Raw genomic sequence first — 25,088 nt, 5'->3', positions numbered from 1 at the left:
TTAATCATTTGTCAACTTTGTGGCTGGTTATCTTACTCTAAACTCTCTAATGCCCTCAAGTTTTCATTCGGTAATGATTTATCCGAACCAAATGAGCCTCGGTTTCCTCACTCAGCACTTTCTCAACATATGAATCACTGAGAGTCGGGGAAAGATTTTTACTACTTTCTCCACTGGCTGCCTGTGACCACTCATCAAATTCAAAACCAAGCAGTTTGTTCCAGTAGTGATTTAGCGCCGGTCGATATGCCCTCGTTGTCATTTTTAGTGCTGTTTCAATAATCTTAAAACCCGAGTGGACTTCTATGAGATAGCCAAGTGATATAAAAGTGTAGAAGTCAACAGCCCCTAAAGACTTTATGTAATTTTTAAAGAATCTTTCAAGAAAGTAACTGCAATACTCAGTCATTAAGTCTGAATGCAAGGGAAGAAGAGAAGTGATTTGCTTGCATACAAAGTCAGTAGAGAGTGTGTGTTGAAAATGATTATACTTATTACCATGTGCTGTGGGAAAGAAAAGCATGTTGAAAGACTACAGAAAAGCTCTGTGGGTGTTGGTGAATTTGTGGCGGTACTGATTCCCCTTTAACACAGATGTTCTGTAAGAAGTTGGAAAACCAGCTCCCAGCCACATAAAGAAACTTCTTGCACGATGGGCACTAAGAAACCAATGCAGGACACTTGGATTATGTTACGTTATTCCCTCAGAAGGTACCCTCACATCAGAAAGAAAAAGACCAGAAAGAAGACACAAAAGGGCCTGAACACGCCAGAGTTTCTGTCTGACAAGCTTCTCAAATAAGGTCTGCAACAAATGGAGGAAAGAACAGAGTGACCACGGTGTGAGGTTGCGTCATCACACCCCGACTGGCCGAGAGGGGAATGCACCCAGCTGCTCTCAATCACCACCTGGTAGCCAGTCCCCACACTCTGCACACAGGTGATCTGCATAACCCTCCAATCAACCGAGACATGCAACTATCCGAATTTGGAACGGGGAGACAGGGAAATGATAGCAAGTCCCACAAATGGGGTGACTGCTACAAATTTATGTTCTCTAAACAACCTTTGTTGAGAATAAACCCCTCGACTCAAATTTGTGGCCCGGTCCTACACCCCTGTACTATCAAAATGAAAGATTCACGGCTTTCACAAACAGTAAGGAGATTCTCCCAAATTTGCACATCCTTGAAAAGTTTTAAATATGATATATCACTTTATGAAATGTTTTTATTCAAAACTGTACAAAATATTTATTTATATGCTACAAAAATGACTTCCTTAGACTGGCTCATATAATTTAAGGATACTGAGTGAGTTATCTGAACAATATTATTTTAAAACTATGTAATTTTTAAATGGGAATAGTTGCAATCTTAATTAGAGTTTGTTGTCTTAAGTTTTACTAGATTACATTTTTAGTTTAATATTACTGCCGGCGTAGAGTATGTACTATATACACTTAGTCAAACATGGTTTTCTTCAGGAAAGAAACGCCACTTATTATTATTTTTTACTGAGAGTTTTGTGCTCAGAAAGACCAACAGAGTGGTGAGTCTTTTTTGTACTATCGAGCAAATTGCATCAGATGATTTTGAGACAGGAAGTGACTCACCTCTCCTCTACATCAGTGCTCATCACGACCGGTTCTCAGTTTCTTCCCCTTTCTTCTTTATCTTTGTATTGTTTTCATTGTTTTTTTCTTTCTTTCGCCCACATTCATTTTACTACAACATTGATTCATTCTGTCTTCATCTAAGTGAGGAGGAGGAGGAGGTATTGAGAAAGCTTGTCTTAAAGACGATATCATGAATATGTATATAAAACAGTATGATGATGATAATCAGTGACTTCAGGCTTGATTTTTTTTGTCTTTCAGATGTAAGGTAAAACTTTGACAGCTTCTAGTCCTTCTTCATTTACAGCAAATGCTAAATATATTTTGAGGGAAATGCAACCTGGATTAAGTCAACGTATCAGATGAAACATTTGAACTGAGTGTATATGTTCAGTGCAAAGTGCTTTAGACTCCCAACTACCTCTGTGACCTCTTTTTTTACTTTTCGCTGCTGTACTGTAAATAAGCATCTTCTACTTCCTGCATTGGCACTGAATGTTGCCAGTGAACATAAATCACTTCGCTAACATAATTTGTAGGAGACGGGACTGAAATAATTTGCCAAAAAAGTCCTGGATGATTCCTGCCACTCACTCTTTTCATTTTCCAGAAGGAAACACTTTGGATTTAGAGTTGAGATGGATGGAATAGATTTACAAGCAACGGACAGAATAGAATAGACGGGAGGAAAAAATTACATGTGAATGATTGTCATCAAAAACAGGCATGTGTGCAAAAAATATAGCATTGGGTTTTTGTATTATTTTGTCTTTGTAGAAAATCATAGGAAATCAATATAAAGTGAATGGTTTGTGTGTTGTAGTGTTATATAGCATTTTATGTAGCATTGTTTGAATTTTATTTAAACTGGACTTAGTGAGATCTTAATTTTCAAGCGAGTCCTGGCCAAAATGGCAGCACAATTCAGCAAAATTAACAGTAATGTGATATGCTATGTCTTCCCTTTTAATTCTTATGATTTAAAAATATCATGATTTATGCTGCCAACTTTGTGTTGGTTTGGTGTCTTACAGTCAACACTTTTAGACGTGCCCAGTCTGAAATGTGCGTGCATATTATGTTTTCTGTACAGACCTTTTAGTTGTTTAGTTTTAGTTTTGTCAAACTTATGTTGACATTACATGCTAATGTGTTGAGAGCAGAGAACTTTTAGACAATTCTTCATTGTTGGTGAGTCTAAGCGCTTGTTGCAAAGTAGGAAAAATACAGTAATCGCGCTAGAGGAAAAAAACATTCATGCTACTTTGTCAGTTCTCTGAGCAGGTGAGCTGTTTAATCTTTGTTTCTTTTTTCCTGTGCGTCCTTGTCTTTCTCTGTCTCGGTCTTTGAATGAGGCGGTTTTTATTCTCAACAGCTCTTGAATTGCTTCAGATCAACAGGCTCTTTTGTCAGAGAAGAGCTAACAGCTGACAAAAAGCTTGGATGCCTTTTCCGAATTGTTACTTAACTTGCAGTTGATGCAGATCTATCAGAGCAGGGAGGCACATGACATCCGCCCAGCAGGGGCAACTTCAAAAGCTGCTCTTATCTATCAAGCAATTGAGCAGATTTCAGAAAAAATTAACCAAAAAAACATCTTCTTTGTATCACAATATTTCTAACAAATTAAGAGAGGGATAGAAGTAAAAAAAAATAACAGAAGAAACATCAAGTGTCAGCTGTAAATAAAGTAAATGTGCTGCAGAGAGGTCATATTGAAATCCATCATGAGAACTGAATAACAAAAAGCTTTTTACTCTTGAAGAACAACAGGTCAAACTTTGACAGAGGGGAGATGGACTTAAACTGTTTTTCACATTACACATCTGTGTGTTGGAGGAGAGAGACATGAAATTTATGAGGAGTCTTTGTTTCTTAGACAAGCATTAGTGCTAGATAGCAACAAGCTTTCAGAGGAGATGATCACAGATCTGCTGATAATGTCGGTGTAAACACAGCACTCTGTTTCTCTGTAGATTTCAATAGGCGGAGCACGGATTGATTACAACAAGCTCTGTGAAAAATGCTTTTAGCATTTAACATTTATTTATCATACCATTTTTGTTTTGAGACATCTGTAAGTTGCCGTCTTTCCAGCCTTCTTGCATTGCATTGTGGGTTTTGATAATAGTTTTGCTTCTCTTTTGCTGTCTCTTGCTGATGGGGTTTTGTTGACATTTTATCCTGCATTCACTTTTACTTGTTTTGCACCTTTCTGTGATGTAAGTCAATTTTACAGCAGCACTCTCGTTCACCTAGGAATAAAACTTAGGGAGCAAATAAAATTAAGTTGCCAAAACTGTTGCTAGAGACCCTCTCATAGCAGGAATAGATTGTAAAGATATTAACAACCACTGTATATTGTTATTTTATTGATATTTTAATAGCTTTCCTCCAACCATGTATCAGATTTTGTGGTGGGGTCTAAAAAAAACTAATCAGCCAGCTATACAGCTGCAAACACTAAGATATGTGAATTTTACTGATGGTAAATGAAGAAAGTTTTCTCTCAAGAAATCATAAAAATAAATAAAATAAAATCAAGCCTGCTTTGCCTGCATTGATCAAAATGCAGGAATTGATTTACCTCAACTGTATTTTGACAGAATCTTTAAACAAAAAAGTTTCTGCATTTCTTCTGCATTCAGCATTGTCAGGAAAGTTTAAACATCCTGTAGGTTATTTTAAGCTTTTAAATAAAAACCAGTGAAAGAGTAAACAAGCATGTGACTTTGACACCAGAAACAATTCTCCTCTTCCCGTCTCCTACCAACAATGTTGGAGAGTTTTTTTTTAACGATGAAAGGTAGTTGTAATTGTCTTAAATTTGTTAGACCTTTATAATTGTAAGAAGTGTCAGTTCAGAAACACACTTATAATTAAATTAAGCTAAATTAAGTGGTAGATTGACTATGGAAACCCAGTTCATTCAACAAAAATAAAGTTTACTGGTTTTTAATTATAGAGATGATGGTCTGTTGTAGGTGACGTCTGACAGTGTACTTACAGGAGAATAAAAGTGGGCGTATATACGTCAATATCATGTATTTTCTATTGTCAGTTGGCAAAAAGTGACTTTTTGTTTGTTTTTTTTTTAAGTAAAACTGAGTCACATCTCCATGGATACGTGCAGGAGTTAAGTATCACTTTAAATGACTAACACAGCACGTTCTCTGGCTGGTGATCTTGTGTTTGCAGTAAATGAAGTTCACAGCCCTCGTGTTGCCTTTTAATGTCGTCCCACAGGCATCAACAGAGAGCCAAGCCAACACACACACTGCCCATCTGACAGTCATGCTTCGGCGAACATGTGGTCAGAGCCTCTGGTGGTCAACTGATAGCGCTTGTGTGTGTGTGTGTGTGTGTGTGATCCCTAGTCGATCCACTGATCCATTAATTTTCAGTCAGTAGATGAAATCGGGGGGTTCGGTGTCGTGGTGGGGAGCTTAGAGAGGTCATCATGCATGTGAGAGAGCATGCGTCTCTGCATGTGTGTACACTGCATGTATGTGAGTGTGAGTTTGTCGGTGTGTGTTGCTGGCCTTGGCCTCCTCCACACCATCTGCTCACCACAGCACAGTGTCCCTTCCAGCTCCCTGTAGGCCACTTTAGCGAGTCCAATCATGGCCCAGAATTAATATTATGCAGAATGGAACCTTCTGGGTTTGCAGTGTTAATTTCTGCAAGACTGTCTTCACTAACGATGGCTCCCTGCATGAATAGCGGTAAAGTTCTGTTTGCATATGCAAGATCAGAGGGATGTTCAGCAACAGGCACAGACAGTGAATTACCACTGTGTGGTTAAAGGATCATTCACTACTGTGAGGCAAAGTAAACACTGTGGTAAATAAATACTGAGACAATACTGATGAAATTAGAACTCATTATGAGGAATATTGGACTTTGAATTTTGTTTTGCTGGATGTCAATTCTGTATATATTGCATTTTCCCTTTGAGGATATGTGGTAACGGCCCCATGTGCAGAGTTGAGTTGTGGGGAGGGGTCAGTGAGTTGTTGCTATCCATGTTACCTACACTCAGTGGTTACAGTTAATTATTCTTTCAAGATCAGTCGTCACACTGAGTGTGTGATCTTTCTTTCAAATCTCCACACAACATACCTCAAATCTCTCCATGAAAGCAGTTGAGATGTCAACTGAGGTGAAGCTTGAGAAGGTTTCTCTCAGTTAATTTAGTATCAATTAAGTATCAAGCAGGCACACTAAACAAAGAAACAAATATATTTTTTTGTCTTTAGATGTCCACTGCTGAGATTTGTGAAGCTCACAGTGTTGAACTACTTCTAAAAAATCCAACATCAATGTGTCTTTAATGTGTCTAATGAACAGTTTTCATTAGAACTACTTTCTTAAAAAATAGTGAAAACAGTTCACAGTGCAGTCTGTGCATTATTCAGAGTAATAGGACACTGTTTCTAAAATTATATAAGACTGCAAGCTGCAAATGCAAAATTTAAATGACTATACAATGGCTGAACTTTCAAAACCTTGGCACATAAAACTAAAACTCTGCATTTATTGCTACTGGTAAATAAGAAATGTTATTTGGGTGTTTGGGTGAACAAATCCTTTAACAAGCCAATTTGTTGAGGCTTGACCCAGTTAGGACAGCACAACATTTGCCAGAGTTACATCAACATTTTTGAAAGGCACTTGACTGACAGCTTTTCTTGCGCTGCCTGACACCATGTGAATTGTGCTGATGCTATGAAACCAAACCCAGCCATCTGGTGCACCACACAGGTCAAACCAGACACTCACAATTATTTGTATATAGCTGTTATGTGAGAACCTCTAAAGTTTATACGAGAACCTCTAAACTTTTTGTTATTTTCCACTGCTGACTGAACTCAAACAATAGTATTTTTACATCAAAAACTGACTCGTACTGCACATACAACTACCATACTGTACTGTATTTTTACCATGGAATGGTAAAAATACAGACATTGCAGATCTGTCAGCTGAATCTGAGAAAAAAAAATTAGATCTGAGGAAGAAAGAAAGTCAAGCTGATGTGAGATGGTGGTGATAAAATCGTTCTTGACAGCAAACATAAAACGCCTGTTGGCTTCCCCTGTCAAAACCCCAGTGAAATATAGAAATGTCCCCTCATAGAACATTGGAGTTTTGACAGCTTGAAACAGTATCCCGCTGGATGACAAATGCTTTATCCACAAGCTTTTCTTTCCCGCTTCCTCCCTCCCTCTCTGTCTGTCTTTGTCTGTAGAAAAGCAAACAAAGAAATGGAGGCCGTGTGTAGTCATGGCGTTTATGGAATGACACACCTTTTGTCCACATTGCAAATAACAACAAATTGTAGCTCTACACAGAAGGACAATGAGAGCAGACCCACAAGCTGTTGAAATGTAGTCAAAATTTATTTTAATTTTGATTCAGTTCAACTTAATTGTCATTATACTTGTGTACAATGAAATATAGTATTGTCATTCCAAGATGGTGCAACCTGCTGGGTAGAGTCTCTTCTCAGACAGCATTTGAGATAGATTTCTTGAATGACTGATACCTTGGTATCAGCGATGATGCAGTTGCCATATCGATGGCTGAAGAGCAAAACCTCCTATCTGAAAAATGCACTCTTTTGAGAAAACTTGTTTAAAAAAAACTTGTTGTTTTCTTGCAGAATGCTATTTGTTAAGGATACCCAATACATAATACACTGTCTTTGGACTATATTACTATATTATGTGGTATTGTTTATGGTATGTTTGTATGGTTATTACGGTATTGTTAACACATAGTATAGTAATATAGTCCAAAAACATTGTATTATGTATTGGGTATCCTTAACAAATAGCATTCTGCAGGAAAACAACAAGTTTTTCTTTAGTTTTCTGAAAGAAGTGCATTTTTCAGATAGGAGGTTTTGCTCTTCGGCTATCGATATTGTACTGTGAAGCAGTTTGTGAGGATGTCCTGCAGTCGAAGTTGACTAGGACTTAAAAGAAAGGGGGGTAAGTCATCTTCAGCCTCCTCAGGATGTAGACACTTTGCTCCCTCTGATGTATTTCATTGTCGAAACTGCCTCAAATAGCTGTAAAAGGTTGCGTTGTAGGCAATACTTGTCTTAATGAATTGTATTAACTTACTAAGTGACTCATGAAAATAAGGTTTGAGAGAAAAAAAGTTAAAGTTAAGTTAAAGATTTCCCCAATTCAATATAGACTTAATGCAGTGTAACTCTACATATTAGAGAACCAATTACAGAATGATTTAAAAAGGCAGAAAAGCCATTCTCAGGTTAAAGTGCTTTAGATGAACTTTGGATCACATTAGAATAATATCTGCATCACCTCCAGAGCAGGAAAAACTCAATTTTCAATCTCTCCTGTCTCGATTACGAAAGTCAGCTTGGGAATTGGTAATAATAAAAAGAAATTATGCAGACTGGAAGTGAAATGGAGTGCAAATTTGCTCCCTTCGTCCATTACAGGAGTTTTGCATCGTGTACCAATCAACACAGGTGCCGTTTCCCAGTAAATGTAATTTGCGAGAGGCAACAAGCGTGAAAGAGACCATAATCACACCTGCTTTACTCACCTCTCTGTAGACAAGAAGGTCTGTTCACCTCTCAGTCTGTCTACCTGATTAAACTTGCATCTTGTAAGCATACAGAGAACAGTCAGCTGGAGTTCAGAAAGGTGACCCAGAACTAATTTAAAATAAACTGGTACTTTGATTATTTGGGTACTTTATTTATTTTTCTCCAGTGAACCACAGATAAATTTGACATGCTTCCTCTAAACCTGTGATTTCTTTTATTTTACTTTTTCATAATTATATGCACTGCTCAGTGAATTATTATATTATATGTTGATTAAATTGATGGTGACAGATTTTTGGTGCTGCATCTCTGTTCATAAGAACCTGATTTTCTCCATTTTCTGTATCAACCCCCATTGGACAAGGCCTCGACTTAACCTGAACTGGACTGGAGCTTGGAGCTGAACTCAAGTTGACCAAATACTGTTTGGTCTTTCTAGATTCTACAGCCATCTGTCCCTGCCTGCCTTGTACAGTCCTGGTTTCTGGTGAGTCCAGTTTGGTTTTGAGGTACAAATGCCTTCAAAATGAGGTTCAGAGGACCAAAAACAAAGAGCAGAAGCAAGATCATCTCTTGTCTTCTCCAATATAGTTCTGGGCATTCTGACGGTTTTCCCTTTGAGAGCTGGAAAAACTTATACAGAATATATAAGTATTATATAAATAGAAATAAGAGTTTTTCCTCTTAATACAAAGTCACTTAATTCTTCCCCAAGTTGTCCATAGTTCCCTGGTCAATGCTTCCCCCTAGTGGTGAAATAAAATCACTTTCTTTTGTTGATGCACAGTGCAGAATATTTCACATTCAACCTAAACCAGTGAAGTTATACTGTACACATTGTTATATGTGACACAACATTTCTGGATTTTTGTTTTTTTTTACTTTTCTACACAACACATTTGAGAGGTGTAATATTAATAGTGTTTGCTCACATTGTTACTTACTTCTAAGCTGTGCATTGGACCTGGAGTTAATTAGTTTCATGTTATCAGCAAAACATTCCTTCTTGACAGTTGAGATTGCACACAGTAATACTTGCTACAGTAAAAATCTATTGATGATAATATATTGATGTGTAGACAATTGTAAGAAACACTTTAACACACCTTGTACACAATGAGTTGAGTGTCTATCATTTCTGTAAGATGTCCTAAACGCTCAATCACCTGTTTACCATTTAATTGTGTGTGTAAATGAGAAAGCCGGGGAAAGAATGTGTGCTAAATGTACACTCATGCAAACATTGCTGAAAATAGAAAAATCATAACATTATAACATATTCCTTTGTTGCACCAGAAGCAAAGGTGGCAGAAGAGGATGAGGAGACTGAAGTAAGGGGTGAAGAAGAGAGCAGGAGATAGAGACGGGGCCAGAACACATTATCACTAAACTCTTATCTCCTCCACAAGTTTTCAAAGAACCAGACCGGTTATTGACTAAAGCATCAGAGTACAGACGGGGCATCTAAGGATCCTCATTCACCTTGAAATGCTTATCAATATTTTGTGTTCTCTTTTGCCAGGCAGGGTCCTCTACCATCTGGGTAAAGCGATAAAGGTGATGAAAAAAAATAAGGATAAAAGGCACATATTTAATGAGTTGAGTAACTGCAGTTCTTCTGTATAAAGTAGAGATAAATTGCAATAGTTTAAGTCTAATACTCGCTATTGTTCGCCTTTTATTAAATTCCACTGCACTACGAAAGAGGACCCAACAACTGCATTAGCGAACTGTTACAGTTATGCAGTTAGTCCAATTTCAAAACATTTAAAAGCATAACTATGTGTCAAAACAAAGTGTCTCCTTTGTTTCAGTGTCTTGTGATAAGTGCAGTTTCAGTGTAGCTTAAACAGCTTAAACAGTGACATAGTCAGGTTGTAACAGAGAAAATCTCTTGTCACACACCGTTATTTTTCTCCAGAAGTACAATGGTCACTTGTTGGCTCCTCTTGGTTCTACTGTTGTGCAAAGTTGCTGAGTAAAGCTTTGACAAGAGTATAATCTTATTAAATTCACATATAGGTGTGACTACTTGGGATTACTGTGACAACTGCCTTCTGTATATCTTATTAAGGATTTAGAGTCTACTCTCTCCTTGCCATTGGAGACGTGGAATATTTCAGGAATCTCATTTACCCAGAAACTCAAGACTGAGTAAAAACTGGCCTTCGAACTGCCCCGTGTGGTCTGTACACTACAGCTAGCACTACAGCTATCGGACAAAGGGGTCATATTCTAATTAGTTCGTCTCAACAAAAGTTGAAACTCTATAGAGTGTCTGTTGTCATATAAAATAGGAAAAAGCTTCAAATCCATATTGGTGTGGTCTGGCTTGACCTGATAATGTCTTGTTTGATGAAGTGCCACACTCAACTTCACCTTGAAGACTCAACTCAGCTGAGTGTTAAATGACCCATAATTTATTATCACCTGGAAAAAGAGCTATAAAAAAGAGAGGATAAAAGGTATAAAGACTACAGTAAAAACAAAACCCTGTATTAACTGCTATTTCAGTTCTCATCAGTAAGTTTAATAATGGCATGGTGTTGTTTTAGAGCCAGGACAGACATTGACATTGGTAGTGTAACCCTCTAGAAAATTCTTATGAGGTAGTCTTGATTATTTTGTCTCGTTTGGAATTGTTTGGAGAGCCAGACCCAACTATTGACTGAACTCTAAAGGATTTTCATTCACCTTGAAACCTGCATTGACTTCTATCTGAAATCTGTGCTCCCAGTGGCTTTTGTAATTTGTCATCCAGGGAAAGTTGTAATGAGTGGTGAAGGGTCACAAGAAGAATGGGCTACACCGCAGTTTAAAATAAAGACTCTTAGTTGATTGTTGCTCATGTGATAAGGTTAGTCATTGTCATTAGTGTTTTAGAAACAAATGCTATCTTCCATCATGGGCATCTACATAACGATACTATTTGTAATTTTAATCCTCCAATATATGATGTGTTTTCAGTTTAAATCAGCCTCAACTGTACTTATAACTTCATGCAAAGTTAGCATGCTAGCACTATTGGCTGTAGCCTATATACAGTAAATGGCTAGCACCCTAACTGTATGTTAGCATGCTAACGTTCCCATTAAGTTAAATTAGGTGCAATGAACACTTTTAATTTAGGTAATACAGCCTTCTTCATCTGGTGTCACCCTCAGTTCAAAACTTAGCTTAGATAGCTTAACTTAGGGCAAAGCTAGCTCTCAATTTTTCATCTGTTCAGCAGTTTTATTTTCTCCTGTGCATGGGCTGCTAGTGTGGCAGCTGCTAAAGTTTCAGCTTGGAAAACTTATAAACTTTAGCTTTGAGACTCAACTCTAAATGTAGGCCTATCTATCCATTAGCATAAGCACAGGATAGAATAATTTTGAATTTGAACTGCTGGTGTGCAGATGTAAACCTTCGGTCAAATCAAAGACAGACAAAGAATGATGAATTAACGCTTAAACATCTTATAAACATCTTCCATAGAAGTAACAAAAGAAAGATGTTAGAATATGCAGTGAATAGTCCAGTTCATTGGCAAAAAAACAATTCTAATGCTCTATATGGGTTGGGAATTCACTGGGGTACTAACACATGTGATGAAAGGCCGCTTGAATTGTTTGCTGTTCTAAGTCAACAACGGTTGTTTGAAAGGTGATGCAACCACCAATTTATCAACCATTTTCCAGACATGAAGATAAAGGACAGAAGATTTTGTTCCCACACGGCACATAAATACGTTGAGATAAGCAGTCATAACACAAAGAGTCAGGAGCAAATTAATACTTCGGTCAGTACTTCTCTTTGCTGAGTACACAATGTTTATTAAAGCTACTTGATAAGGCACTCACACAGATAAGACACTGCCATCGTTGTTAAAGCATTTTATTAATTCGAGATCAATGGCACACGAACTGTGAAACGTTCAGTTTTCTCTTGATTATCAACATGTATATAAGTCTTATTTCTTCATTTCTAGCAATATATGGTATAATGTTTTTCATACATATCAGGAAATTGGACGGAATGATGTTATTCCATCATAATGCATCTCATCTCTGTTGTGCAGGATGAAAATGTAGGTTTGTTTAACGCTGATATAGAACCATAAAAATACACAAAAACCCACAAAATATAAAACATTTTTAACAATCATTGCTCACATCCTAACACTAGCTAATGGATGATATATATAGGGTATATTTTAGAACTGCATACGAACTTCAGGAAACGATATACAACCAGTGTTCTGATGCACTTTAACAATGTTTTTCTTATAGGAAAACACATAATTCAGTTTCAATGCTCAATATATTATGGGTCTGTAGAAAAGCAGCTATAAAACTACTATTAGAAAGAAAATTGGGGATATGAAGCCAAAAATCCATCATATCTTGTACATTGCAAACCCAAAACAAGTTCTATTATATCCCTAAGGCCAAGTCTTAAAAACAGATTTATCATTGTCAGGTCTGGCATAACAACCAAAGAGCCTTTGGGAAATCAAATAACACACACAAAATCTTCTTTCTTTACATCCCGATTAGTTTGATCAATTGAATATTTAAGTTTAATAATAAAAAAAAAAAAAAAAGATAAGTCCAACAGTTGTCTTCAGACTGTAAGTACACAAAACAAAGCAAGAAATTTAACATATATGCTCAAATTTGGTGATAATAGCATATAAGCGCTTTTTTTCAGTATAGTTCAGCTTTCCACAACAATTATGCAGCGATTTTTATAATTTCATTATGGATTGATTTATCCTGGCAAGAGTTGCAGTTACCCTTGACAGATGATGCCCTAATTTTCTTTAAATGGATTCATTGGAATTGGGTCAGAAAAACTGTCTCAAAGCCCTACAATAATGCCAAAATTTCAGCCCAATCGGAAGCAGTACCGCAGACTTAGAGGGGTGTTGTGCATACTCAAATTCATTGTGAACTTCAGTATTTACAACACAGTTCTAAGTACATCCTATACAAACAACTCTTCAATCACATATGTCATTGTAGGGATTGGTTGTAGGAGTGTCCCTGAGCTCCTGTTCAATACGCCCTTTCACCTGGATTGTAAAGGCAGTTATTTTAAGTGGGTGAGCTTCAATGGCAGCAAAACAAAAGTGTAAAAAGTGCAAGTCTTAACATTTCAGTTGTGCAGAACAACATTCCTGCAAAACAGTTTGATTGTCTGAAGTGTTCTGTGAATACACAGAGCTGCATTCTGTTGGTGACAGTTAAACTAATGCATATTTGTGCAGTTGCGAATCTCATAATCCTGCACAGACTGGTTGTTTTGGGGAGGAAAATGGGGCTTTGATTCTCCATTAACGACAAATTCTTAACAAACATTCTGTTGAGCAGAGGGCTGCATGGTTCCCTTGTCTGACAGAATCAAACTCACAATAGTTGTTAAATTACAAATATATGTCCATTTTTATGCCTCTGTGCTGGTGACAGCTGTGATCGGAGGCATTATGTTTTCCGGTTATCTGTCCATCCCATTCTCGTGAACGCGATAACTCAGGAACGCCATGAGGGAATTTCTTCAAATTTGGCATAAACGTCCACTTGGACTCAAGGATGAACTGATTAGATTTTGGTGGTCAAAGGTCAAAGATAAAGGTCACTGTAACCTCACAAAACACGTTGTTGGCCATTACTCAAAAATTCATAATTATAACGAAGTTTCACACAAATTAGGTCTAATAGAATAAAATGATGAAGTGATGACATTTCATATCTAAATGGTCTCTAAGTGAAGACAGCATGTTTCTCACTGGAAATTATATTAGTATTTACTACAAATATTATGAGTCTGGACAGACATGGATGTAAACTGCAACTTGACTAGTCCAAGGTGGTATTTCTAGTTAATTATGGCATATATTAGAGCTCATATTCAAATCTATACTCAGTATAGAATGTAAGAAATATATTTGAACAGTTAAGAGCACTATACTGACACATTTCATATTATATATATATGGAAATATATAACAGTGTAATGATTTTAATTATGAGATAACTTTACATACTGAACCTAGGATTGCTCCAACCAACAGGTAGCTTTAATCTTTAGTGAAACTCTGTAATAGGAATGTAAAATTGTCCAAAGGCTGTGTCATAAACATGTGGAGGAAACAGTAAATGGTACAGCTGAACCATAACCCCAAAACCTCAAGTAGGCAGCTACTAACAAAGATTATTTTGCGCATAGTTACATTTTTGGTTAAAACAAACAAACAAAACAAAACAAAAAACAAGAAAAACTACTGCATACCGTACTGCAAAAGGCTACTCTAATTTGAAATTCCATACAGTAGTGAATCATGTCACTACTGTATGGAAGCACTTCTTTAATGTGAACTTGTAACTGTTTTTATAAGTGCTACATTCAGTAAGTAATGTTACTAGGTAGTTCAACGCACCGTGTTTTGTTGCAGAAACAACTGAAGCTACAAACACAAATGTAGACAACATCACAAGATATTGTGCATTTCTTGTATGAAAGAGAAAAAACTCAAGATCAAACTACATGCCAGACTGTACTCTCATTTTCACATAAATACATAGAATGGAAATAATCCCTTTGTTTTCGAAGTGATAAACTCTTCATTTCAATATGATTTTTAAAATAAGTTGTCACTGGAGGCTTCAGTGAGACCTGTGTGAAAAATCTTGTCTCTGCCGTTGACTCAGAAGACCCGATTCAATCCCCTGTGACAGTATTTGAATATTCTGGTATCACAAAAATAGAAATGAATGGACCTAAATAGAAAAACTCTTATTTTCAGAGGTATGTTTTTCTGATGTCGGTAATGTCACCCTCAGCAAACATGGATCAAGGACAAACATTACAGACTTCTAAATCATAGTGACACATTCAGTACAGGCCTGTCGAGTTGTAAAAAAACAACACCACAGCCTCAAATCCGGAGCTGCGGAGATTTGTTCCAAAACATAACCAAAAACACAACGGCAACAAGAAGATTGTGGATTGTGAGCTGATTGTGCTTTCAGGAGCAGAAAGATATATAAAAGGGTTGTCCAGTTGCAACAATAAAAAAGTGCATTCATATGTCAAATGACCTGATATGCAATCATTCACAGCATATTAGTTTGTACAGTAAAGGCACTATATAGGCATCTGTAAAGACCACTGCAGTTTAGATACATGTAGGCAGTAAGATGAAATGTAAAATAAAATTCTACTGAATTTCAGCTTTGGTGTTTGTCTGCCCCCGCAGGGCATTCTCAACTATGTTCCATTTGTAAATGAAAGGTCCATTTACTGCTTAATGGCTTTGTAAACATGACAAAGTCTTTCCCACAGGAAAAACTTTACCCCTGATTATTGTTGATATGAGAGAAAAACACATTTTGGATCAATATTAGTTACATTCATGTTGAGGTACGTTCTGACTATTTCTTTGCAAAATAAATATTTTAAGGATAGCATATGTCTATAAACTAAACTCATAAGAGCAAGACATTTCAAACTTTTGGAGCTTCTGAATTAACCAGAAACTAAAATGAACAAGCAGAGTTCACCTTAAAGCAGCATTTCACAATGTCAACCTTTTTCACTTTTTTGCACACACACACAACTTTCTCCCCTCCCAGTCGGTGCGATTACTTATCATAAAATCTTCACGCACGCTATATTGACCTTTGGATCATTTTCACCAACCTTTGACTTGCTATTGAATACAATTATTACACTGCAACTATGCATGTGACTGAATTTTAGGGGCATCAAAGTGTGATACATTAATATTGAAATAATATGAATAGCTATAGCTACCTCTATGTTGGATGTTAATTTAAAATTTTCAGTGAAATTCGTATGTATTGAGCGTTGGTGGTTGGACTGTTCATGAAGTCATTTGGGCATCTGTGTGCAACAAAGAGAAAATATACAAAGTGAAATACAGACTTCACAGTAGCTGTGAAGTTTAACTTTTAACTTTAAGTACTATCTACCTTTGCTCCATTTCTATAAAGGAGATGCTTTTAGCATTCAACATGCTAAAACAGCATCACATAAAGAACTATCTGCAGCAGTTACGTAGGATAGGTGTTGAATATTTAAGGAGGGAGTTCAGCATACACTGTACTTTACAAGGCACAATGGCAACAATAGACTTTTCGTTTGTACTATGTGAGATGTGAATGCACACATGTAAACACACATATTTGGCCAGATAGATAATCTCAACATTTGCTATCATAATTGCCGTTGGGAACAGAGAGGCTTTGGACGTAGTGGATGGCGTCTTCGATGGTGAAGAATACCATTTTGCTCTCTCCTCCATCACCTTCTTTTTTTTTGTCAGGGTAGTATCCTCCTCTTTCAAGAGCGTCCAGTACTGAGGTATTACACTGGGCCAAGACAACCTTGACCCCAAGTTCTGCGTAATCTTTGCGGACCTCCTTCATAGCGTTGACTCCGGCAGTATCTAGAAACAAGATGGCGCTGCAGTCCATCACTAAGCTGTGTAATCTGCAGGCGGATTTCTCGTCGAGCATCAAGGTTACAGTCGCATCAGGTCCGCCATCCTCTTTACCTGCTACCTCATTCTCCTTTGACTTCATATTTGGAACCTCCTTTGGCTGTTTGCTCTGCTTCCTCTTGAACTTCATGCGCCGTGTTTTCTCCTTCAGAGGGTCGAGCCCTACGCTCTTGTAGAGAGATTTTTTGAACAAGCTCTGGTTTGCGTAATAGATCGGTGCCTCGTATCTGAAAACAGCCACTCCCGGATGTGTTTGAAGGCCGCGGTAAGCAGAAAGGTCTTCATAATGCTCCGTGTTCGGAGCCCGGCCCAGCTCCAGGACCTGGGCTTGCTGGGTTCGGCCCAGGACGCAGAAGGCTGACACTATAACCCCAACTAGGAGACCCAGCTCTGTGTTAACCAGCGCCGATGTCGCCATGGTGATCAACCAGATGGAAGTATCGACGTGGTTGGCGCGCCACATACGGGGAACATCTGTGAACTTTTGTAGAGCGCCACGGAGGTTTACCACGATGATGACGGCTAATACACATCTGGGCAGGAGAGGGAAGCAAGAAGACAAGAAGGGAAGAGCAAAGGTTAGGAGTGTCACTTGTTGGTGTTCATGGAGGACAGCAACTGCTCTGAAGAGTGAAAGATATTTAATGAAACTTTCACTGACTCACTGAAACTCAAAGTTGTCTTCTATTGATTGTGGCTAAAGCATTAAAAAGTCTCTGTTACTTTTAAGCATTTCAAATAGCAAATGATCAGCTGTAATCTTTTGCCATTCAAAAGAGTTTTTCATCTTAAAATGTTTAAAGCAAATCAATTGAGGGGGCAAAACTGAGATACTGAGAATAACAAACAGAATCATCTGAGACCAAAACAGTAGACAAAAAGAGAGGGAGAGGAGACAATCAAAGAGATAAGGAAAAAAAAGATAAGACAGTATATTATATATTGATGAAGACATTCCATACGATCAGTGAAGTGCATGTCTATGGTTTGTGTACACAAGTAACACCACAGCACAGACGCAGATCAATACCAATCATCAGCTCCAATCACAATCAATAGACAGTGATCAAAACTGGGAGCCTGACACTGGAATGTTTGACACGTGTTTTAAGCCTGAAGTGGATCCTTTTTTCTTCAAATGAAATTCGATTGTCAAGCTGATGTATTGAAGGTATACAGTAGTCTGTCAACTTCAGTGTTGCAATATCTACAATATCTATGGAGCACTATTCAATGATTTTGGTTGAGTATCACCTAAATTAAGTTTTTTTTTCTAAAATTTTAGCATTTTTGTCATTTATGTCTGGATGGTTACAACATCTTGATATTTTTTAAATAAAATAAATCTCTAAAAACTAATTGAATTCAGAAATGTGCTTCAGTTAACATATTTACATCCTTTTTATATCAAATATATTTTTGCATTCTCATAAAGGTTATTGAAAAACTTGTGGGCACAAAAATTTAATGTTGCATGTGTCTAGTGATGTACGCATGTATGTGATGATTCTTCTCTACATGGATTTCAGAGATTGAGCAAAAACTGGCTCGTCTGACTGGTTAAGAGAGAAATTACTCGGGTGAGTCAAGCGGGCACAACTGCCCTGACCAGCTTCCCGCAGAAGTAGGTACTATTTTTAGGAAAGGGTTACAGCTCTGAGGTCAAAGACATGCAGAGTTTCCTTCTTCTCAGTTACTCTTGACTTACTACATGTGCACATGGAAATCTTCTGCTCATGTGGCTTATCTTTTTTTTCTTCACAGCTGATTTTATTTTATCCATCCCACCTGTGATTGTGTGTGTTTTATGTTATGTTTTCATGTCAGGTTTTAATGTGATTTCAACTATAACATGTATAAGTATAAATGTAAATAATGGTAAAATACCATTATCAATAAGCTGATTTTAGTTCATCATTCTATTGATTAAGCATGCACGTTGTCATTCCAACACATCAGAATTAACTGATTAACTACTAATTGGGAGATGAATTAGCAAGAGGAAGAAATAAAGAAGACCTGTGAATACTTACTTCTGAAGGGAATAGAAGATTGGTGCGATGACCAGCAGCACCAGCAGCAAGACGAGGGCACTGATCAGCCCTGATATCTGAGTCTGGCAGCCTGTCGACTCCTTGACAAGGGTTTTAGTCAGCGCCGCGCTGGTGGTGAAGCAGTGGAAGAACGATGGCAGGATGTTGCAGATGCCGATGGCGTACATCTCCTGATTGGCATCCACTTTGTAGCCGTGCTTCTTGGCGAACATCTCTGACAGCGAGACTGTGATGACGAATCCCACGATAGCGACCGAGAAAGCATCGACAGCCACGCTGGGGATGAGAGACCATAAGGGCATCTGTGGTGGGAGGAAACCCGTGGGGATGTCGCCAGCCACACCTGACCCATACTCCGTGTTGAAACGGCCAAAATGAGAAGCCAGTGTAGCAATTATCACCACAAAGAGCTCGAAGGGAATTGGAGCCTGGGTAATGAAAAGAAAAAAAAAAACACAAAATTATTAGGTATATTAAGAAGGAAGTCCATTTTGTTATTCTAAATTCTTAGCGTTAATGGCGTAACAAGTGTAAACCTTAATCTGGGAGGAAAGGCCATTTTACTGTAGATAAATCAAAAGGGTTTATCCTGTGTACTGTGGCTTTTTTGGTACATCGTGGGCTCAGCTCCACAGTGTCACACTTGGCTTAACCTTTGTCAGTTGAAGCTGAACTTCGTCAGCTCTTTGCTCGCATGTACTTTGACCTTAATACTACCACCATTAGCATGCTGACTGATTAGCATTACCCTCAAAGTATAGCTGAGGCCGATGTGTTCTTCTCAATCTCACTCACAGTTATGAGCGGAAATGGAAATACTGCCAACATTCACACCCTAACCTTAACCACACCAACATTTACATAGCCTCAGTCATATCTAATCTTAACCTACAACTTGCATTAAAGGAGTGCCCCACATATTCCACCTTCGAGTCTTATCTCGAACAATGGCTCAATGAAAACCACAATTGTGACCATATCTAACCGGACATGTGTATAATTTATTTCATCCTTTTATGCTGTGTATTTGTATATTCGTCTTTGTTTTTGTTACCTGCCTAGGGACAACGGATGTAAATTAGCATTTTTTGCTAACTCTGGCATGTTTACATCTTGTATTATATACTGATGTTCATTAACATGCTCAGTCCCTATCAAATAAACAAATAAAACAAAATAAATAACCTAAACATAATCAGTTTCGACATTAAACTCAACCACCTCAAGGAAATATATACCTTAACATAACCATATTTTATCCTGTGCCTAAAGGCAGAACATTTGATCTGTTGGTGGTGGTGCAAGATTAAAATCACTATATAACCAACAGCTGGCAGTTTGTTTTACTCTGAACCAAAGTGTTTGATCGAAAGAGTGACCAAGTGATTGATCACCCAACATTGCCAGCAGCATACTGCTAGTGTGGCCAAAAATAGACTTTAAAAAACAGAAACTTTGATCTTACACAACTATATGCTGTATATATTTACAATGTCAGAGGGCGTCTGACCTTTGCACCTGTTGCGTCTGGTTGCTTGCAATCCTGGAGATTTTGGAGAAGCTTTATCATACTGACACTCATTGAAAATGGTTTCAGAAATCCAACACATGCAAAACCTTTACTAAATTTTCACTAAACCAATGTGCACTTTGCCATCTTTACCTTTAACTTGGATTTGAAACGATCATTGAGCTCCTTGGTAGGTATCAGTACCACCAAACACACCAAACTGGTCACCAGGTCACAAATGTTGGTGTTCCCCAGGTTGGTGAACACGCTGTACCAGGTCTTGAACAGAGTGAACCAGCCCTGTGGTCTGGGGATCTTCAGGCCCAGAAGGTACTTGAACTGGGAAGTGAGGATGGTCAAGGAGGCTCCTGTAGCGAACCCGCTGAGAAGGGAGTCGGAGAGGTAGACGGAGACAAAGCCTACCTGTAAAAAACCCATCAGCACCTGAGAGAAAGAGGTAAGCAGAAGGAGTAGATGGCATAAGGTAAAACTCAAGTCAATTTTATTCACTCAATTGATTTAGAACATTTATTTCCTCCATAGAAATGTTTGTGAAAGACACTTAAGATATATTTATTTCAATTCAATGGGCTTTATTGGCATGAAAGTTTTGAAACCAACGTCGCAAAAGCATAAAAATACAATTTGACCAAATATTTGAACAGTACAAAATCACAAACAACATTGTGTGTCTTCCAGTTTTTCCAATGCAAGTCATAGATGTCAGACAACACTGTAGCTCTAAGTGTACAAGAGTCATGAGCTCAAATTTGCATAAGGCCACGGAGCGCTCACTTACCTGATAAACCCCAGCGGTAAACGTAACTGTGGCTCCCACAGTGATTGCATAGCAGCTCCTGTCACAGTCTACCGCATAGCTGTTATTCCCCTGGCCAGCCAGCAGGACGGTGCTGTCGTTACCACTGATGCTGCTGCTCTCTGTGAGGTATCCCGCCAAAGCTAACTCCCTATCCACAACCTGACCCACAAGCAGGCAGAGTACTGCAAAAATCCCTACTGAGATGTGTCTGGAAGTGCCTAAAAGGGCATAGATTATGGAGGCGAAGAACGAAGTGTAGAGACCATAAACGGGGTCCTGACTAGCCAATAAGGAGTAGGCTATAGACTGGGGGACCAATAGGATTCCAACAATCACTCCAGACATGACATCACCCAGCAGCCAGTCCCTGAGCTGATACTGTGGCAGCCATTTCAGAATCGGGACAAAGCCCAGTATTTTGGACTTGGCTTTCTTTGAGGTGCACGAGCAGTGTTTCTTTAGCCGATTGGAGACAACGGTTTTCCAGTTTTTTTCTGTATCCTTCTCCACTCTTTCCAGAATGAGAGGATGGTGCTGCTGGTCTCCCTCAGCTCCATCTTCTCCCGTTGTACAGTCATCATCATGAGTCATGATTGAGCCCTTTTCTGTGGTAATGGGGAGGAAAAATTTCTGTTAAGCCAAGTAGTCACACCAGCTTTATCTCAACAACTGATTATACAAGCAAACTATAAGTCACTTGAACACCAAGCATGTTAGTGGTAGACCTAAAGTGGTGTAAGACTTTTTTAGGCTGATGCCAAACAAAAAGAAAAATCTCTACATATACCAACTTGTGTGCTCTTGTGCAATTTTTATTTGCTGTAGTGGTTAAGATAAACAGATGCTTATTTTAAAAACTTAACTACATATTACACTGGAGAAGCAGTGTGGAGTATAATGGAGACTCACATTAGTGATATCCTATGTCAGGTCAGAGGGTGTGGGCCTGACATTTAGCCTATTTCTCACATTTAGCTGAGGCAGGGAGATATACAGGTAAGATAGTTCTCCTTACTGATGCAGTGCAGTTTACACTTTAGTGACCCCGATGCAATAAATACCGCTGTTATTAACAAACTGGGGACAAAGTATAAATGAAACTGAGAACAACTAGTTCAATAACATGCTGATAGGTTGCATTATGTAACACAGTGTATGTGCCTTTATTAATAGTGAATTTAATAATTAAATTATAATGTATCATGGCATTTTATTACCCATCATTTATAATAAACCTAGTAAGATTGCATTTGCGGGTCAGAGTCAAGTCAATTGTTATTTATACAGCACATTTCATACTCAGTGTGCTTTACAGTAAAAGACAGAAAACAACAAACAGATGAGATAGAAAACATATATATATATATATATATATATATAAAATACTCAATATAGGCTATACATTAATAAAATAACCTTTCAACCACCTATACAATGCACACACACACACACATACATAAAATACAGCACGACAGCAGACACACACTAAAGCATGCACACACACACACACACACACACACACAGACACACTACCAAAGCCTGGGAGAAAAGCAATATTTTAAGACTGCTTTTAACACTTACATACTGTACTGTCTGGGTCAAATTTGACCCACTTTGACACTTGAAAGCAATAAAAACACCCTAAATTATGTTCTTTAAGTCTGATTTTATGACTGTTCCTAAAGTGGCCCAGAATATACAAAAATGGAAATATTTCAATATTATTTATTTTTGGCGCAGCTGGTATATATTTTTGCAAACACAGACCTGCAAACATATTTATTCAGAGGGATTTTAAAGTCACTAGAGAGGGTCAAATCAAGATAAAGAGAGGTTATCCGGAGTCTTGAAACAGTGAAACTATAGATTGCAATGTCTGTGTATTTCTGTCATTGGTACAGAGGGGACAGAGTTCAAGGGGGACCTTGACACTGTGACAAGAACTGGCCGTGTCCCACCATATTGCTACATTTGCCAGTCTCCACCCAGGTGGGCATCTGCACCTGCAAACAAGCCTAAGTAACAAAATAACAAATCAAACGCATCAATTTCCACACAACCAACAGAGTGGTTGCCCAACATAGACCTCCCTATAGTGAAGAGTAGCTTTCATAGGATTATAAAAAGTACCTGAGACCCTATTTTGACTGATTTGGTGGATCTGTTATTCAAAGATGAAAAACAATGAGTCAAAGAGAAAGTATTAGCAGAGAACAGAACAGAGGAAATGGAGGAAAGGCCCTTTTGACTTTGACTATCATGCATAGGGGACACCACTTCCCCACACAGCAGCCACAACAGCACAGTAATCCGAACTTTGCCCAGATCAATCTGCAGTCTCACAGTCAATTTCACAAGGGGACAAAAACAGTGAGACAACAAAAAAGAGGACCGTTAAAGTCATGTTTTTTGGCAGTTTTGTTAGTTTGAAAATTGCAAACCAGTTTGTTTTGTTTTAAGACTAAAAGGAGAACATGCAGGCAGTAATGACTGATGGTTATAATGAAACCCGCCATTCAAAAATGCTGTTGCATTACTTTCAATAAAATTCATAGAAATAACTCTAGTTATGTTTTCCAGTTTTAAAACATGAGCTCATAATAAAGTGTGATTGTGAATGTATTTTCTCTATAAACAAATAGTGTCAAACCTAAAGAAAACACTCTCTCTGCTCTCTGAAACATTAATGAAGGATCAATCACACATTTATTAATGACTGATAAGATATATATGGATGCAAAATACATTTGTGGTTCAAAATTTGGTGGTTGCCAGATCAAAAATGACTCACTCCATACAATGAAGAGTCAGGATATGAGCAGTATGCATATGTTAAAATGTAAAGAAGATACAGTTGTGGCAGATTTCAGGTTATTGTTGGTTTCAGCAGCATCTAAATGAACCGAAAACGGAAATCAACTGAAATGCTAATGAAACAACCGTTATATAAGGCAGTGCATGTCACCTTTCAACCAGATGTATCACATTATAAGTTATTTCATCCTGCAAATTTCCCCGCTGAGAATGCATGTGGCGTTTGATAATTAATTAATAACAGAGTTAATATTCATAATAATGTATAATTCACAGTAAACATTTCTTCTGCAGACTCATTAGAGATTTTTAAAGCAGAGTACAGATGACAACATCGGGAGGAGACGTTACTGCTACGTTAATGAGATTATTAGTCATGCCTTCAGGCTATTTTTGCAGGCGGTTAATTCTGAGAAGCGGAGTTAAAACTGAAGCTATTTGTGTATCGCGAGCACTTTGATATCGAAAAGTCAAACTTCAATAAATGACAATACGTACAAGTGCAATAGTTGATCCTCCCGAGCGAAGAAAAACACGCTGAAATCACAACATATTTGCAAATTTATAATTAATCTTAACTACAGTCTAACTGTCTGCAAGCGTCGCGGTAGCCGAGCGATGAATGGGCACTATTGTAAACAAAGTTGTCAACGTGGACAGCAGTTCACATTCTGGACAACTGACGTAAAATTAACGTGACAACCCGCCCGCGACTGCAATAAACAAACGTTGCTGTTAAGTGTGTTAAATAACTGACCTGAGCTCCAATCAGTCGCCGTTTACGAAGTGTATCTGAAGTTATGGTTCAGACTGTCGACTTTCATTCCGCTTCAAATTCATTTTACACCAGCCTGTAGCTCCTGTGCGTGATGACGTTTCTGTGTACGTCCCATGACCCGCTCCTCAGACAAAGATGGTTTGTGTAGAAAGACGTATCACTTTGTAGAGCAAAGAAATATCACACAGTAAGAATAGAAAAAACAGCAATAATTTAAGGAACATAATCATGCAGAATTTATCACACAGGAATGTATTTTGTATAGTTATTCTAGTAAATTAACAAGGAGGATTACTTCAGAAATGAATTAATCTGTTTATAATATCCTGGAACAAGCTATCCACACCCTGAACAGTATGCCAAAATCACAACTTTTCTATTTCTATGACTGATCAAATCAAA

At 37.9% G+C, this 25,088-nt stretch overlaps 2 protein-coding genes and 1 long non-coding RNA gene across 4 annotated transcripts in view; 2 read left to right on the top strand and 1 right to left on the bottom strand.

Annotated features, from left to right (window-relative positions):
• The first annotated feature begins 1,005 nt into the window (after positions 1–1,005).
• LOC122990393 lies at positions 1,006–18,838 on the top strand. The gene is made up of 3 exons (XR_006405345.1): positions 1,006–1,158; positions 8,569–8,691; positions 18,752–18,838. It is a non-coding gene; the product is annotated as an uncharacterized LOC122990393 (long non-coding RNA).
• Positions 16,180–24,797, bottom strand: slc26a2 (solute carrier family 26 member 2). 2 transcript variants are annotated; one of them, XM_044363739.1, is made up of 5 exons: positions 24,666–24,797; positions 21,074–21,699; positions 20,428–20,718; positions 18,744–19,192; positions 16,180–17,243 (listed from the first exon to the last, which is right to left on the bottom strand). In XM_044363739.1, the coding sequence occupies exons 2-5, from the start codon at positions 21,683–21,685 to the stop codon at positions 16,412–16,414; spliced, it is 2,184 nt and encodes a 727-aa protein (XP_044219674.1). In that variant the 5' UTR covers positions 21,686–21,699; positions 24,666–24,797; the 3' UTR covers positions 16,180–16,411. The 2 variants fall into 2 exon arrangements, with proteins under 2 accessions (XP_044219674.1, XP_044219675.1); XM_044363740.1 differs by lacking the exon at positions 24,666–24,797 and adding an exon at positions 24,407–24,502.
• The window catches only part of pde6a (phosphodiesterase 6A, cGMP-specific, rod, alpha), a 43,739-nt gene continuing 39,314 nt past the window's right edge, over positions 20,664–25,088 (top strand). Inside the window, exon 1 of the mRNA XM_044363737.1 lies at positions 20,664–20,731. The gene's annotated coding sequence lies outside the window, so the exon portion shown is untranslated. The remainder of the gene's footprint in view (positions 20,732–25,088) is intronic.

The sequence above is a fragment of the Thunnus albacares genome, chromosome 10, assembly GCF_914725855.1.
Source record: "Thunnus albacares chromosome 10, fThuAlb1.1, whole genome shotgun sequence".
In the NCBI taxonomy this organism is placed as follows: Eukaryota; Metazoa; Chordata; class Actinopteri; order Scombriformes; family Scombridae; genus Thunnus; species Thunnus albacares.
Note: the sequence above shows the minus strand (reverse complement) of the source record. Positions and strands in the feature narration are given on the sequence as shown.